This window comes from Microcaecilia unicolor, chromosome 7 (genome assembly GCF_901765095.1).
Source record: "Microcaecilia unicolor chromosome 7, aMicUni1.1, whole genome shotgun sequence".
In the NCBI taxonomy this organism is placed as follows: domain Eukaryota; kingdom Metazoa; phylum Chordata; class Amphibia; order Gymnophiona; family Siphonopidae; genus Microcaecilia; species Microcaecilia unicolor.
In genome coordinates, this window is record NC_044037.1 from 193,754,680 (window position 1) to 193,769,129 (window position 14,450).

General features: G+C 46.3%; 1 protein-coding gene across 9 annotated transcripts in view; it reads left to right on the forward strand.

Moving 5' to 3' along the window:
- Positions 1-14,450, forward strand: part of PMS1 (PMS1 homolog 1, mismatch repair system component) — a 227,822-nt gene that overhangs the window by 107,014 nt on the left and 106,358 nt on the right. For 8 of the 9 annotated variants that reach the window (XR_003942805.1, XR_003942806.1, XR_003942807.1 and 5 more), the window contains one exon: positions 3,586-3,708. The exons of the other annotated variant lie outside the window; for it this stretch is intronic. Coding sequence is in view for 5 of the 8 variants with exons in the window: in XM_030209409.1 (XP_030065269.1) it covers positions 3,586-3,708 (123 nt within the window). In the remaining 3 variants the exon portion in view is untranslated. The remainder of the gene's footprint in view (positions 1-3,585; positions 3,709-14,450) is intronic. 9 annotated transcript variants of the gene reach the window in all.

A 14,450-nucleotide genomic window follows, 5' to 3' on the forward strand; every position in this document is an offset into this window, starting at 1 on the left:
CTCTCCTCTGCCCTCCCCCCATGTCCAGCAACCCTGCTCTCTGCCCTGCTCTCCCCCCATGTCCAGCAACCCTGCTCTCTGCCCTGCTCTCTCCCCATGTCCAGCAACCTTGCTCTCTGCCCTGCTCTCTCCCCATGTCCAGCAACCTTGCTCTCTCCCCCCTGCCCTCCCCCCATGTCCAGCTACCCTCCTCTCCGCCGCTCCCTCCCCCCTCCGTGCCAGGCCCCCTGCACTGACATGAGAGCGCCTCTCACCTCCATGTGAAAGCGCTGCAGGCAGCAGCAGATCACTCTGCTGCTGCCTGCAGCGCTTCCACATGGAGGTGGGAGGCGCTGTCATGTCAGTGCAGGGGGCCCGATACGGAGGGGAGCGGCGGTGACGACGTCGGGGATTGGGGGGGGTTTGAAGTTGGTGCGCTGGCGATGTTCTTCCTTCATCTCCAGGCTCCAGTGGCAACGGCAGCGTCCGTTTCCCCTCTCTGTTCCGCCCTCTGACGTCATCACGTCTTGACGCGAGGGCGGGACAGAGGGAAGTCTCTACTGCGCATTTGCAGGTGAGTCGGTCACTTGGCATTTATATGTTTGATGGTCTCAGTTTCTGGGTTTTTATGGTTGTTGTTTTTTTTTTTTTTTGCTTCCCTGCTTTTCTCTGTCTTAACTTATTTCTGGGTTCTTCTGTCCATTTACCATTTTTTCTTTCTTCTCCTGTCTTATTCACTTCCACCTTTATATCCCTCTCTGACATTGATCTTTCTCTTTTAGCTTTCTTCTGTTTATTTTTCTGCTTCTCCACTTAGATTTCACCCCTCCTCACCATTCAGTCTTTTATCTCTCTCTCTTTCCACATCTACCTACTAGTTTTTCATTTTTTTTACATTACATTTGACATTTATATCCGCATATACCTCCAAAAGGTTCAGGTCAGCTAATAAAAAAGAGCTAGGAATACCTAGGAACTGAACAATATGTCACACAAATTATGTAACTCCCGTTCTTTGAATAAAACAAATTTCTGAAACAGGAAAGGTTTCAAGAGTTTATGAAACAGTTTGTAATGTGATTTCTCTCTTAAGGTTGTAAGTAATAGAGTCCACCACTTAGCAGCCTGATATGAAAACAATAGATTAAGCACAGATTGATACAGTTCTTTCTTTGAATTTGGATAATGAAGATCCAGCTAGGCTATATGATTCCTGTCTGGTAGGTCAATGAGATTAAGCATGTAACATGGGGACTGGACATGCAATATTAGAAATACCAAAGAGCATAATTTAAAATAGCCCAAGCATGCTGTAAACAACAATTGGGCTGCTGTATTTTGAAGAGTTTGCAACTTTTTATGTAAGGTTTATTTTACAGCCCACATCAATTATTGTCACGACTGTGGTCGTGCCCCCACTTTCAGACTCACCTTGTCTTCCGGTGATCATCCTCAGAGATGGCTCCAGACTGCTTTTTCCTTGCATTGTTGCCTCTGCTACCACCACTTTTGTGTTTCAAGCTTCACTCTGGTGTTCAGTGTGTTTCAAGCCTCTTTCTTGAAGTCATGACATCATCAGTGAAGGCTTTCATAAGGAATGTAAGGACATTCAAAAGGGGCCTTTGCAACTTCAGAGGTCTCCAGATTTTCCTGTATGCTTGTTTAGCACTTCTGTCTTGTTACTTGGTTGCAGGGGCGTAGCCAGACTTCCGTGGGAGGGGGGTCCAGAGCTTGAGGGGAGGGGGCACATTTTAGTCACCCCCCGTCTCTGCCGACCCCCCCTCCCGCCGCGAACCCGCCCCCCGCCGCCGCCTACCTTCCGTTTTGCTGGCGGGGGACCCCACTCCCCGCCAGCCGATGTCCTCTCCGACCGTTCTGCTGCAGAGAAAAGTCTTCTTCCTTGCATGCTGACGTCCTGCATGTTGTACGTGCAGGACGTCAGTCTCAGAGAACAGTTCTCTGAGTCTCCCTGCCTGGCACTGGCCTTGTTTTCCAGCTATTGAAGCTGAATCTGTCCAGCCATGATCAGGGCACAGACTGTGAACTTCTACCTAGGACTGCCTTGCTTCTCAATTACTGGTGTTGCCATCTATTCACTTCTAAGCATGTTTGGTTTCATGCCTTCCATACAGGATTCCTTTGTGTTTATCCCACACATATTTGAATTCCATTACAGTTTTTATCTCTACCACCTCCTGTGAGAGGGCATTACAGTCATCTACCACCTCTCCGTGAAAAAGTACTTCCTGGAGTTATTCCTGAGTCATCTCCCCTGCAATCTAAATTAATGGCCTCTAGCTCTAATACCTTTCCATCTATGGAACAGTTTTGTTTGTATATTAGTACCTTTCAAATACTTGAATCTCTGTTTCATATCACCTCGTCTCTCCTTTCCTCCAGGTTATAAATCTTCAGGTCATCAAGTCTTTCCTCATGCGTCTTGTGGCGCAAACCCCATACCATTTTTGTCACTTTACTCTGAACCACTTCAACTAAAACTGAACACAATACTCCAAGTGGGGCCTCACCAACGACTTGTACAGAGGCATCAACACCACCTTCTGCTGGTTATACCCCTCTCTACACAACCTAACATCCTTCTGGCTGTGGCCACTGTCTCGTTGCATTGTTTTGTCACCTTCAGATCCTCGGACACCATCTTCCCAAGGTCTGTCTCCTGAACTGTGCTTATCAATCTCTGTCCTCCTATCTCATACATTTGTCAACCACCAGCCAGCACTACAATAGTACTCCTTTAATAAAAACACACACACAAATTATTTCCTTTGCTGCTTTTTTCCCTAACCTATCCATGTTCAAGTTTCCAAGTTTATTTACAATTTACTACCCCGCCCTTTGGCAGCCTTCAGGGCGGTTTACAATCTAATGCAAAAAGAAATAAATAAAATGAACATAATAGAGATAAACAAAAGTTAGGAGGAGGGTAGAACTACAATTTCCTCCTGTGTCCTTGGACCTCCATCTCAGTTAGGATTGTGGTGCCCTAAATCATAATTTTTCTCCTATTTTAATTCAAACTCCCACCCCACCTACCTAAGCTGGTCATTATAGCAGCAGTCCTTTGGCTGGCATCCAAGTGCCAGACCTCCTCCCAAAACCCTGCAATCATGGGTCATGATTGATAGACACGATTCTGGAATCAAAACAGCAGAAAAGGATGCTTTGCAAAAGGTCCTTTTGCAAAGCATCCTTTTCTGCTGTTTACCCTCCTGATAGATACTATGATTAGCTCCACTTCTTTCTTGAAATCAGTCGCAGGAAGGGTACAGTGGTTCACAGATGTTCTCTAGGGTTTGCTGCAAGTGCTGTACAAAGTTGTTTAGAAAAAAAACAATGGGATAATAAGCTGTCATGCTTTCAGTTTCTCTCTCAAACTGGAAAAGGAGCAAGGTCCCAGCCAGTGCTCGTATGCCTTTCTAGTCTTTAACTACAGGTTCACCCGTGAACATCAGCTGTGGGAAATATTTCTTTTAAACGTATTTAATACCTATTAAGAGGAGGGGATATGATAGATAGTAATGTTGCTTACATTTTCAGGCAAGTGAAATATTGTAAAATAAGCGCTACATTTGTATATATTTATAGGTGCTTCTTAATGGATTTCTTCCAAAACCAAATTCTAACTATACGTTGACAAGTCTTTCCAGCCCAGACAGGAGTTTTATCTTCATAAACCGTCGATTGGTGTATCAGAAGGATATATTAAAGGTATAATTTTTTTTTTTTTTTATACAACTTGTTCAACAAACAAAAGCACTTTGTGTTACTATTTTGTGACAAGAAAGACAGCTGTAATAAAAGCAAAATAGATCCTGACAGCCACACAAACTCAAGGACCTATTAGTGCGTACTTTTTACCAGCAAGAAGGATGGGTAATTTGCAAATACCTGGGTAAATAACTTTTGGAAATTTTCTCTCATTATTTGTATGTGTGTGGGTCGGGGGTGTAAGGCTGAAGGTTCACCTAAGGTGCCCTACAAAGGAGGCTCTTTCCTCAGGAGTATTCCCAGCCAAAGTGAAACTATGAAGCTTGAAAGTCAAACCTAGGTCTTCTGCATTGCAATGTTATGCTTCACTGCCTGAACTAAATGTTTTCAGTGGATAATTTTTAAAAACTTTCCACAGGTAAAACAATGTGATGTTAGTGTAAATGGACTTTTCCATTACGTAGCTTCCCACTATTACATGTGGGATAGTTGTGTCCATCAACCAGCAAGTGGAGATAGAGAACTGAAAGCTGAGCTGAGTTATATCTCTTGGCATCCAGTCCAGCTCCTCAGTATTTTCTATCTCCAGCAGATGGATGGACACTTTTCAGCCTCTGGTTCTAAGTGCTTTGCTCCTGGTTCACTTGGTCAGTTGGTCCCCAGTTGAGATTTGCAGGTGGCTTGAGTCTGCTGAGTCATATCTGGAGGTCTTCAGATCCCCATCTATGGTGCCCCGCTAATTTACTTCATATCGCTCCTTTCACCTCTCCTCTGTTTCATGTGGAGCTCTCCTTTTCCAGCACAACAATCATTTAAAAAAAAAAAGAAGGAAAGAGGTTTGCTGAGGAGCATGGGACAGAGTATCGGTCCTGAGCCTTTCTCATCTGTGGTAAGACTTGTGGAGACTGTGTGCTTGGGGGAAGCAGCCCGCAGTGGTAAGTCCGACTAAGAACTGCTTTGGAGGGCTGCAAGCTCTACTGGGTGCTTGGGACACGTTGTGTTGTGCTTGTTATGGGGTGAATGGCAACTCCCGCATAGGCAGTTAAGGGGTATTCCTGCTGGCATCAGGGCATTGTAGTGTGTGCAAGTTGGAAATCCCATGGGATGTGGAAGAAACAGTTGGTAACAGCACATCTTCAGATTTGGTACAGCATCCAAATATGCTGGGGTCAGTGCACAGTTTGCAGAAGAGTTTGAGAATGGGTGCCATTTTGTCGGGGCTGACTGTTGGTGAGGAGCAATCTCACCGACAGTGAGCTGTAAAATGGAGCACAGTCGCCATTTTACAGCCTTAGAGCCCAATTGGGCATTCAGCTGCCTTGGGATCTTTGTTTTCTCTGGAGTTTATACTGCTCTTACACCAGGCCTATTTACAGAATCAGGGATAGTCAGATTTGCTGCATGGTGCTTCGATTTCTCGCCCAACTGCCCCGCAACTCCTAAGAGATTGTGTTCAGACCTCCAGGCATGGACAGGTAAGGCTATTTCTGCTTCTTCCTCCTCATCTTTTTTTCTTTTTGTACAATACATCTTTTTATTAATGAATATGAAAATCAGAATAAATGTGTCCATCTTCAATGCAAGACAGCAAAATACCAAAGAAATATTCAATGGACCTAGCAAACAACACATTTTAACATAATATTCCTCCCCACCCTTCAAAAATCTCATAGTAATTGATCCAGGTGAGACCACTCGTCCACCAAGGGATCAAACCTACCCAACCGGCGATCCATTAATTTCTCTAATTCTTCCATCAATTTTAACTTCGGGCTCCAACTAAATGGTGTAGAGCCATTATCCTTCTTACAATGGGCAGCTATTACAGACTTTGCTGCAGCAAAACAAAGGCATACTCTGCCATTTCCGACCTCTTCGATTGCCCAGCCCCAGCAAGCACCACTGTGGATCACAAGGGCACTGAATACCTAAAGCTGTAGACATGCACTTTGTAATAGTCTGCCAAAACCCCTGCACTAACTCAGATGTCCTCCAAATATGAAAAAATGAACCCACTTCTTTGCCACATCTCCAACATATATCTGTGGCTCCAGGAAACATAACTTTAATCCTGTCTGCAGTATAATACTACCTACTCAGAACTTTAAATGCATTTTCTTTTATCAATACACATATGGAAGATTTCTTTACCTCCATACACACTGCCTTCTAGTCATTCACAATTCATATCCCAAATCCTCTCCCAAACCCTCATATAAGGATGTTTAACAAACTCAGACCCTCTAAAGAATCTATAAATGAGAGAGATTGTTCCCTTTATTTTCCTCAAGGACCCGCACAAGTTTTCAAAGTGTTCAATTTCATCTGGGTCCTTTCTTAACCACCCCTGACTGCACATATAACACTTTGTTTCAATACTTTTTAATTAATGATTCAATATCAACAACAGTCAACATCTCCAATACTCCACAAAGCAGATCATCAAGCTTTTAACATTCCGTTACCCCCAACCCCCCCTCTTCCCCCCCCACCCCAAACTCTAACCAACCAGAAAGTAATGGTAGCCGAAAACTTTGCTCCACCATAAGATTAGACAAACATAACCTCCCCCCACCCCTCCCCACCAAAAATCCAATCACAGTAGACCCCCAACCTCCCCTCACCCAATACCTCCCTCGTACAAAAGTGAAATCTACTACTACTGCTTAACATTTCTAAAGCGCTACTAGGGTTACGCAGCGCTGTACAGTTTAACATAGAAGGACAGTCCCTGCTCAAGGAGCTTACAATCTAAAGGACAAATGTACAGTCAGTCAAATAGGGCGGTCAAATTGGGGCAGTCTAGATTTCATTACTACTACTACTACTATTTAGCATTTCTATAGTGCTGCAAGGCATACGCAGCGCTGCTGAATAGGTATAAAGGTTAGATGCCGAAGGCAACATTGAAGAGGTGGGCTTTGAGCAAGGATTCGAAGATGGGTAGGGAGGGGGCTTGGCGCAAGGGCTCAGGAAGTTTATTCCAAGCATAGGGTGAGGCGAGGCAGAAAGGGCGGAGCCTGGAGTTGGCGGTGGTGGAGAATGGTACTGAGAGGAGGGATTTGTCCTGTGAGCGGAGGTTTCGGGTGGGAACGTAAGGGGAGATGAGGGTAGAGAGGTAATTCTCTCTTCAGCTGCAATCCAGACCTATAAAGGGAGAGAAGGATGTCCAGCCTTCTGCTACTACCTCGGCCACATGGCTCATCACTCTGCTGAATAATAGAACTTTTCCAAAAGACTTTTTCTCTCTCAGCTGCCATAACATGGACTTGTAAGTAACTTGTGATTTAAGTCTGTTGTGTTGTTTCCTAAGCACAAATTCTTCTGTTCTAAGATCCTTCTAAAAGCTATCTCTCATTTGCAATATATTAAATAAACCCTTTTGAAGCTAAAAATATGGTCTCTTTGTGTTCTGAGTATATGGTATCTTTTATATATACTTAATTTAATTTATTGCAATTATCACCTTTGGTGATTGGTGGAGAAATTAATATCCTAAAACTTATAAATACAGCGCCTGCTCTTAAATTATAAACAGTAGCGAGTGCTCTAGAGCTCTTTCCCCCAAGATAAATCATTTCTTGTAACATTTTAGACTCTGTTTTAAACTCAATGCATAACAATGTAACCACAATCAAGTTGTAACAAATTGTACTTCCATTAATACAATGTATTGTAAGCCACACTGAGCCCGCAAATAGGTGGGAAAATGTGGGATACAAATGCAATAAAATAAATAAATAAAATAAATAAATAATGAGGGGCTGCAGACTGAGTGCATTTGTTGGTAAGAAGGAGAAGTTTAAACTGTATGCGGTATCTGATCGGAAGCCAGTGAAGTGACTTGAGGAGAGGGGTGATATGAGCATATCGGTCTAGGCAGAATATAAGACGTGCAGCAGAGTTCTGAACGGATTGAAGGGGGGATAGATGGTTAAGTGGGAGGCCAGTGAGGAGTAGGTTGCAGTAGTCAAGGCGAGAGGTAATGAGAGAGTGGATGAGAGTTCGGGTGGTTGCTCAGAGAGGAAAGGGCGAATTTTGCTGATGTTAAAGAGAAAGCCAAGACCTGTCGCTTCTATCTGCTGAATATGCGCAGAGAAGGAGAGGGAGGAGTCGAAGATGACACCGAGGTTGCGGGCAGATGAGACGGGGAGGATGAGGGTGTTATCGACTGAGATAGAGAGTGGGGGAAGAGGAGAAGTGGGTTTAGGTGGAAAGACGATAAGCTCGGTCTTGGCCATGTTCAGTTTCAGGTGGCGGTTGGACATCCAGGCAGCAATATCAGATAAGCAGGCCGATACTTTGGCTTGGGTTTCCGCAGTGATGTCTGATGTGGAGAGATAAAGCTGGGTGTCGTCAGCATAAAGATGATATTGGAAACCATGAGATGAGATCAGCGAGCCCAGGGAAGAGGTGTAGATTGAAAAAAGAAGGGGTCCAAGGACAGATCCCTGGGAACTCCAACAGAGAGCGGGATGGGGGTGGAGGAAGATCCATGAGAGTGTACTCTGAAGGTACGGTGGGAGAGAGAAGAGGAGAACCAGGAGAGGACAGAGCCCCGGAACCCAAAAGAGGACAGTGTGGCAAGAAGTAAATCATGATTAACAGTGTCAAAAGCGGCGGATAGGTCGATGAGGATGGAGTAATGACCTTTGGGTTTGGCAAGGAACAGGTCATTACAGACTTTAGAGAGCGCCGTTTCTGTCGAGTGTAGAGGGCGAAAACCGGATTGAAGCAGATCGAGGATGGCATGAGAGGAGAGAAAATCATGGCAGCGGCTGTGAACGGCACGCTCAAGTATCTTGGAGACGAAGGGTAGGAGGGAGATGGGGTGGTAGTTGGAGGGACAGGTAGGTGGACGGATGGAGTGGACTTCAAAGGATGAGAAGCAGTGAGACTGTGGTAGGAGGAGGGGTTGGAAACTGCAGGAGGGCGAGAGAAGTAACCTGACACCTCCGCGGCCAACTGGGTGGGGAGTGTGGGAGAAAAGATAACCTCCATGGCATAGGGCCGTGACTGAGGCAGAGTCATCAGGGTTGAGCCAGGTCTCAGTTAGGACGAGCAGTTGAAGGGAACGAGAGATGAAGAGATCGTGGGTGAAGGAAAGTTTGTTGCAGACCGAGCGGGGCATTCCACAGAACACATGAGAAGGGGAGGGAAGAGGGGGGGGAGGAGGCAGGCAGGTAGTTGATGGGCAGGCAAGTCGATGGGCTGAGAAGCAGGCAAGTTGATGGGCAGTCGAGCAGGAAAGTCAATGGACTGACAAGCAGGCAGGTTGGTTGATGGGTTGACAAGCAGGCAGGCAGGTTGGTTGATGGGCTAGCAGGCAGGTTGGTTGATGGGTTAGCAGGCAGGCAGGTTGGTTGAAGGGCTAGCAGGCAGGCAGACACAGGAAGGCAAAATCAAGGCAGGGCTGATGCGATGTGACTGGAACAAGTTGGAACAGATGGACTGGAGCGGCTGGAACAGATGGATTGGAACAAGCTGGAATAGATGGACAGGAACAAGCTGGAACAGGTGGACTGGAGCAGGCTGGAACGGACGGACGGGAACAAGCTGGAACAGGCGGACTGGAACACGCTGGAACAAGCAATGCAGATGGACTGTAACAAGTTGGAGCAGATGGACTGGAACAAGGTGGAGCAGATGGAGCCCTTATGTATTAAACTCCCTTCACCCCACCTTCCCCCATTCCCAAAAGAAGCTAAGATTAATCCAATAGAGGACGAAGCAGACATGTCCAAAAAGATCTATAAGTTATTAACAATGAGACTGCGGCCCCGACATATAATGCTTTAATTGTAAATATGGAAAAACATCAGAAAGGGGCAACTCATAAGTCTCTTGCAACTCCTTAAATGAGCGCACTTCCCCACCCACAAATTCACCAACAACAAATTTTAATAGTGCCCAGACAGGTTCATTTTTAAAAAGTTGTCTGTTTCTCTCATTTTGGTTGGTTTTTGGTTGGGGATGGTCTCTGCAGTGCCTAGGTTAAAATTACAAAAAAAAAAAAGAAAAGTGTAGGTGGTTTTCTCTGGGTGGACCGGTGCGGAGGTGGGCTCTGCATTGCCCAGGACATTAAAAAAATAAGTCTTTTATATTTAATGCTATGGGGGGTGGGTAGGGAGTAGGACAGGGCTGACGCTAGGCTACAGGGAGGGAGGGGTGCGGTGGTAGAATAGGGCTGATGCTTAGCTATGGGATGTATTGTGGGGAAGGGAAAGATTGATACTGGGCTACAGGGATGGATGGGTGGGGGGTAAGGTAGAGAAGGGAAGCGCTGGTGCTGAGCTGTGGGGATGATGGATAGGGAGTAGGGAAGGGAAAAGCTGATGCCAGGCTGCTGGGATGGATGGGTGGGGGTTAGGGAAGGTCTTTATGTTTTATGTTTTTGTAACATGTTTTAAAATTGTGTGTGTTTAATTGTGATTTGCTTAGAATTGCAGCGATAGTGTGGCATAGAAATTTAGAAATTAAATCAATAAATTTCTAATTTTTGGTCCTTTATTCCGTAATTGATGAGGGTTGATCTGTGGTCTGCATGTGACCGAGCAGGTAAGAGTTTCTGCTGGCAAATGGTTTGTATGGGGATCAATGAGTCTGACTTGTCTGACTTTTCCTATGGGATGTGTATTGCTGTTGTGTACATTCACTGCTGCCTTTTTAAAGGTACTGTTATTGGAACTGGTGTTATGGTTTGCATTATAGGCTCTAAGAAGCCTCTTGCAGGATTTAGTGTTACTTCACAAAGTACCTGAGTGTGACGGGATTTTGTTGCTATTTATTGGGTGCTACCAGAATTTGAATACATTGTTATATGTCATTGCTGTAATTATAATGCAGGATCCTGTCATGTGCGTTGAGATATTTGCCATTATAGTAGACTTATGTCTGGTCAAGTTTGATATGGCATAATGTAACTATATTTACAAATATTATTTTTTAAAGTATGTATATGGTTTATATTGATGCAGGGCAGCTGTTGGGCAGCATTCTAAGGCATTATTTTGTAGTATCCCAAGAAGCACTACTCATACCTATAAACATTGTGCCCACCCATATTAGCTCTGGGCCCACCCAAAAAGTCAGGTCTGGCTGCGCCACTGGTAGGAGCATGTGAAAATAAAGAGCTCCTTCCTTGTTTCCTGTTAATGTGTTTGCGGAAATGGTAGGTGCTATTAATATTACTTTTTGGAGATGTGGGGCTTTTTTTTACAACTGTTGAGATTTATTTTGCGAGTATTACTATTTTCACTTCCACCTTATTTCAAAGCATCTGCTTAGGAAATACAGTGCCTAGAAAAAAAAAAAGTTATTTTTAGCAGTGGATGAACCCTGTAACTTGTACTTAATCCTGACCCGCTTTTTTTTTTTTTTTAAATTAGAGACGTAACTTGACCTTTTATGCATTATTGGGAGTGGTAGAAGGGGTGAAGGTGGTTGTGTTCTTTATTGTCACAACAATTTTATGTTTATCAGCTTCTGCAAATCATCAAACAGACACTGTTCAGATTTTGTGACCTGAATAGGCAGCTTTGTTTTGGTTCCTTTACATGTCCTTGTGGAGGTGCACATATGTAAATTAGGTTGGGTGCCTAATGGGATTTTAATGTAGGTGTATAAAAGGGTAATGACTACATTTCACTTTTTTTGTTGTTATTAATACCCCCCACTCCATTTATTTTATGGGGACGGGTGGGAATGGAGAAGATCACTCACAGGGACGGGCGGGGATGGAGGAGATTACTCATGGGGACAGGTTAGATTCTGGCGGGGATGAGCGGGGACGGGCGGGGATGGGTTGCATTTCTGTCCCTGTGCAACTCTCTAGTTCGGAAATCACTTTTTCTGGCTTCGGCCCAGAGGCCTTATTCATTTTAGGGATTTTTTCACCATCCGTCTATTCTACCCACACCTACTCAGAGTTGCTGTCATTTACTGCCCCCCTGATAAATCCCTCTCTTCCTTCCTCACTGAGTTCGATGCCTGGCTTTCCGTTTTTCTTGAACGCTCATCTCCGTCCCTCATTCTCGGAGACTTTAACATACATGCTGATGACCCATCCAACTCTCACGCTTCTCAGTTCCTCACTCTGATATCCTCCTTCAACCTCCAGCTGTGCTCCACCACCCCTACTCACCAAAATGGCCATTGTCTTGACCTCGTCCTCTCCTCTACCTGCTCACCCTCCAATTCCTACGCCTCAGCTCTTCCTCTCTCTGATCATCACCTGATCACCTTCACACTTCATCACCCCCCCTCAGCCTCACCCAACATTAACCACTACTTCCAGGAACCTCCTGGCTATTGACCCTCCCACCTTATCCTCCAGTATTTCTAATCTCCTCCCCTCCATCATGTCCTCTGAGTCTGTCGACAAAGCTGTCTCCGCTTACAATGCCACTCTCTCCTCTGCTCTGGACACCCTCGCACCATCCATCCCCCGTCCCACAAGGCGTGCTAATCCCCAGCCCTGGCTGCCCCTTGCATCCGATACCTTCGCTCCTGTGCTTGATCTGCTGAACACCTCTGGAGGAAATCTCGCACCCATACCGATTTCCTTCACTACAAATTCATGCTATCCTCCTTCCAGTCCTCCCTATTCCTTGCCAAACAGGACTATTACACCCAATTGACTAATTCTCTCAGCTCCAACCCTCGTCGTCTCTTCGCCACCCATAACTCCTTCCTCAAAGTGCTCTCCGCTCCCACCCGCCCCCTCACTCTCTCCTCAATCACTGGCTGACTACTTCCGCGACAAGGTGCAAAAGATCAACCTTGAGTTCACCACCAAGCCACCTCCTCCTCTTCACCCTTCAACCCACTCCCTAAACCAACCAAAGCCGCCGCCTCCTCTTTTCCTGACATCACCGGAGGAAACCGCCCACCTTCTTTCCTCCTCGAAATGCACCACTTGTTCCTCTAATCCCATCCCCACCAACTTACTTAACACCATCTCTCCTACTGTTACCCCCCCCCCAATCTGTCATATCCTCAACCTCTCTCTCTCCACTGCAACTGTCCCTGACACCTTCAAGCACGCTGTAGTCACACCACTCCTCAAAAAACCATCACTAGACCCTACCTGTGATCGAACGAACCGACTGAAAACAACCACAGACCCGGCCGGCAGGGTACAACAAGCAGGCACATTGTGGAATTGGAGCCGCGTCCTGACCTTTCCCATGTGGCACTGCGTGATCGTGCCGTGCGGGGCGGGCCACAGTTGAGCCCGGGGAGGAGGGAGACGGCAGTGCAGCGTGGTGGCGCGCGTAATGCAGCAGCCGGGAATCTGCGACTCTGCACACTTGCACAGAGCAGCACAAGATAACATGAGGCTGCACTGGCTGATGAGGAGGCGGAGCTCTCGTGCTGACTGCTGATGAAACCAGGTGGGAGGTGGCTGAGAGGGCCGCGCTGCACCGACAGAATAAAGTAAGTCTGTGGGAACAATGTGGTTGGCTGTTTAGCTGCTGTAAACTGGGCGGGCCTGATTCGAGATTGGGTGGGCCTGGGCCCACCCAGGCCCACCTGTAGCTACACCCCTGGCTCCTACTGAGCATGAGTGGAAGAGTTACAGTGAGCCCTTCTTGGAGGACACTGGGATTGCAGTCCATTGCCTTGCACTGTGCACAATGTACACTGATCCAGAAACTACAAATCCCAGAATTCCGAGTAGTCTCTTTTTTGGAAGCCTCCCTGAGGACAGTATTGGTTGGTGTGGCAGATGATCCAACTTCCCTGGGCATGACGCAGCAGAGCAGGAAGAAAAGTTGTCGGGTTAGAGATGACGGAGCATCGGAAAAGGAAACCTGCAGATTGTTGGTGATTGATGCGAAAGGTATATGCGCGATGCGTCCCCACGGGAATCCCGCCAGAACATCCTCCACCCCCACAGGCTTTTTCAGGCCTTGTGCGGGGTGCCAGATTTTGGGCGGCTTTTTTTTTTTTGGCCGGCCTCGATCCCCACGGGAATCCCGCATGTACTGTTCCGTCCCCGCGGCACTCCCGCTGACCAGGGTTCCGTTCCCGCGGCACTCCCGCTGACCAGGGGGGGAACCCGCGGGATACCCGCAAACCCCGTTCCTGTGCAGACCTCTATTCCAAACCCCCACGAAAAAAAGCTGGCTTTTGAGCCACTTGTGCAAATGATGAGGCGTTACGAGAACCCTACAACCTTAGTTTTATAGAACCCCACAGGGATAGCAAATGAGACACAAATGGGTTGAGAGACAGCCATTTATAGGCAATGATGGAAAGGGTAGCCCATAATACTGCATCCAGAGAGAAATCCTTCATAAAATATTGTTACAATATGACTGTAGGAGATTGAGTTCCATGACTCCAAGTCGATATAAGCTTTTAATTGCGCAGCCCAATAGTACCACACTAAATTGGGCATAGCCCTTCCACCCAGTTCTACCAAACCCCTCCCCGAACAAAACCAGAGATTTCCGACTGCAGCCTCACAACCTCCGACCTTGGCACCAAAATAGGCAGAGACTGAAACAAAAAAACATTTGTGGTAGCAAATTCATCTTAAGCGTCGCAGACCTGCCCCACCATGAGATCCATCCATCATTCCACCCGTGCAGATCCCTACGTAGCTGTGCTAACAGGGGGGTATAGTTCAAAGCGTATAACTTAGTGAGATCCCTTGGAATCTGAATACCTAAATACCGAAAACTAACCTCTGCTGTACGGAAAGCAAAAGAAAGCACAACCTTCTCTCCTCTGCC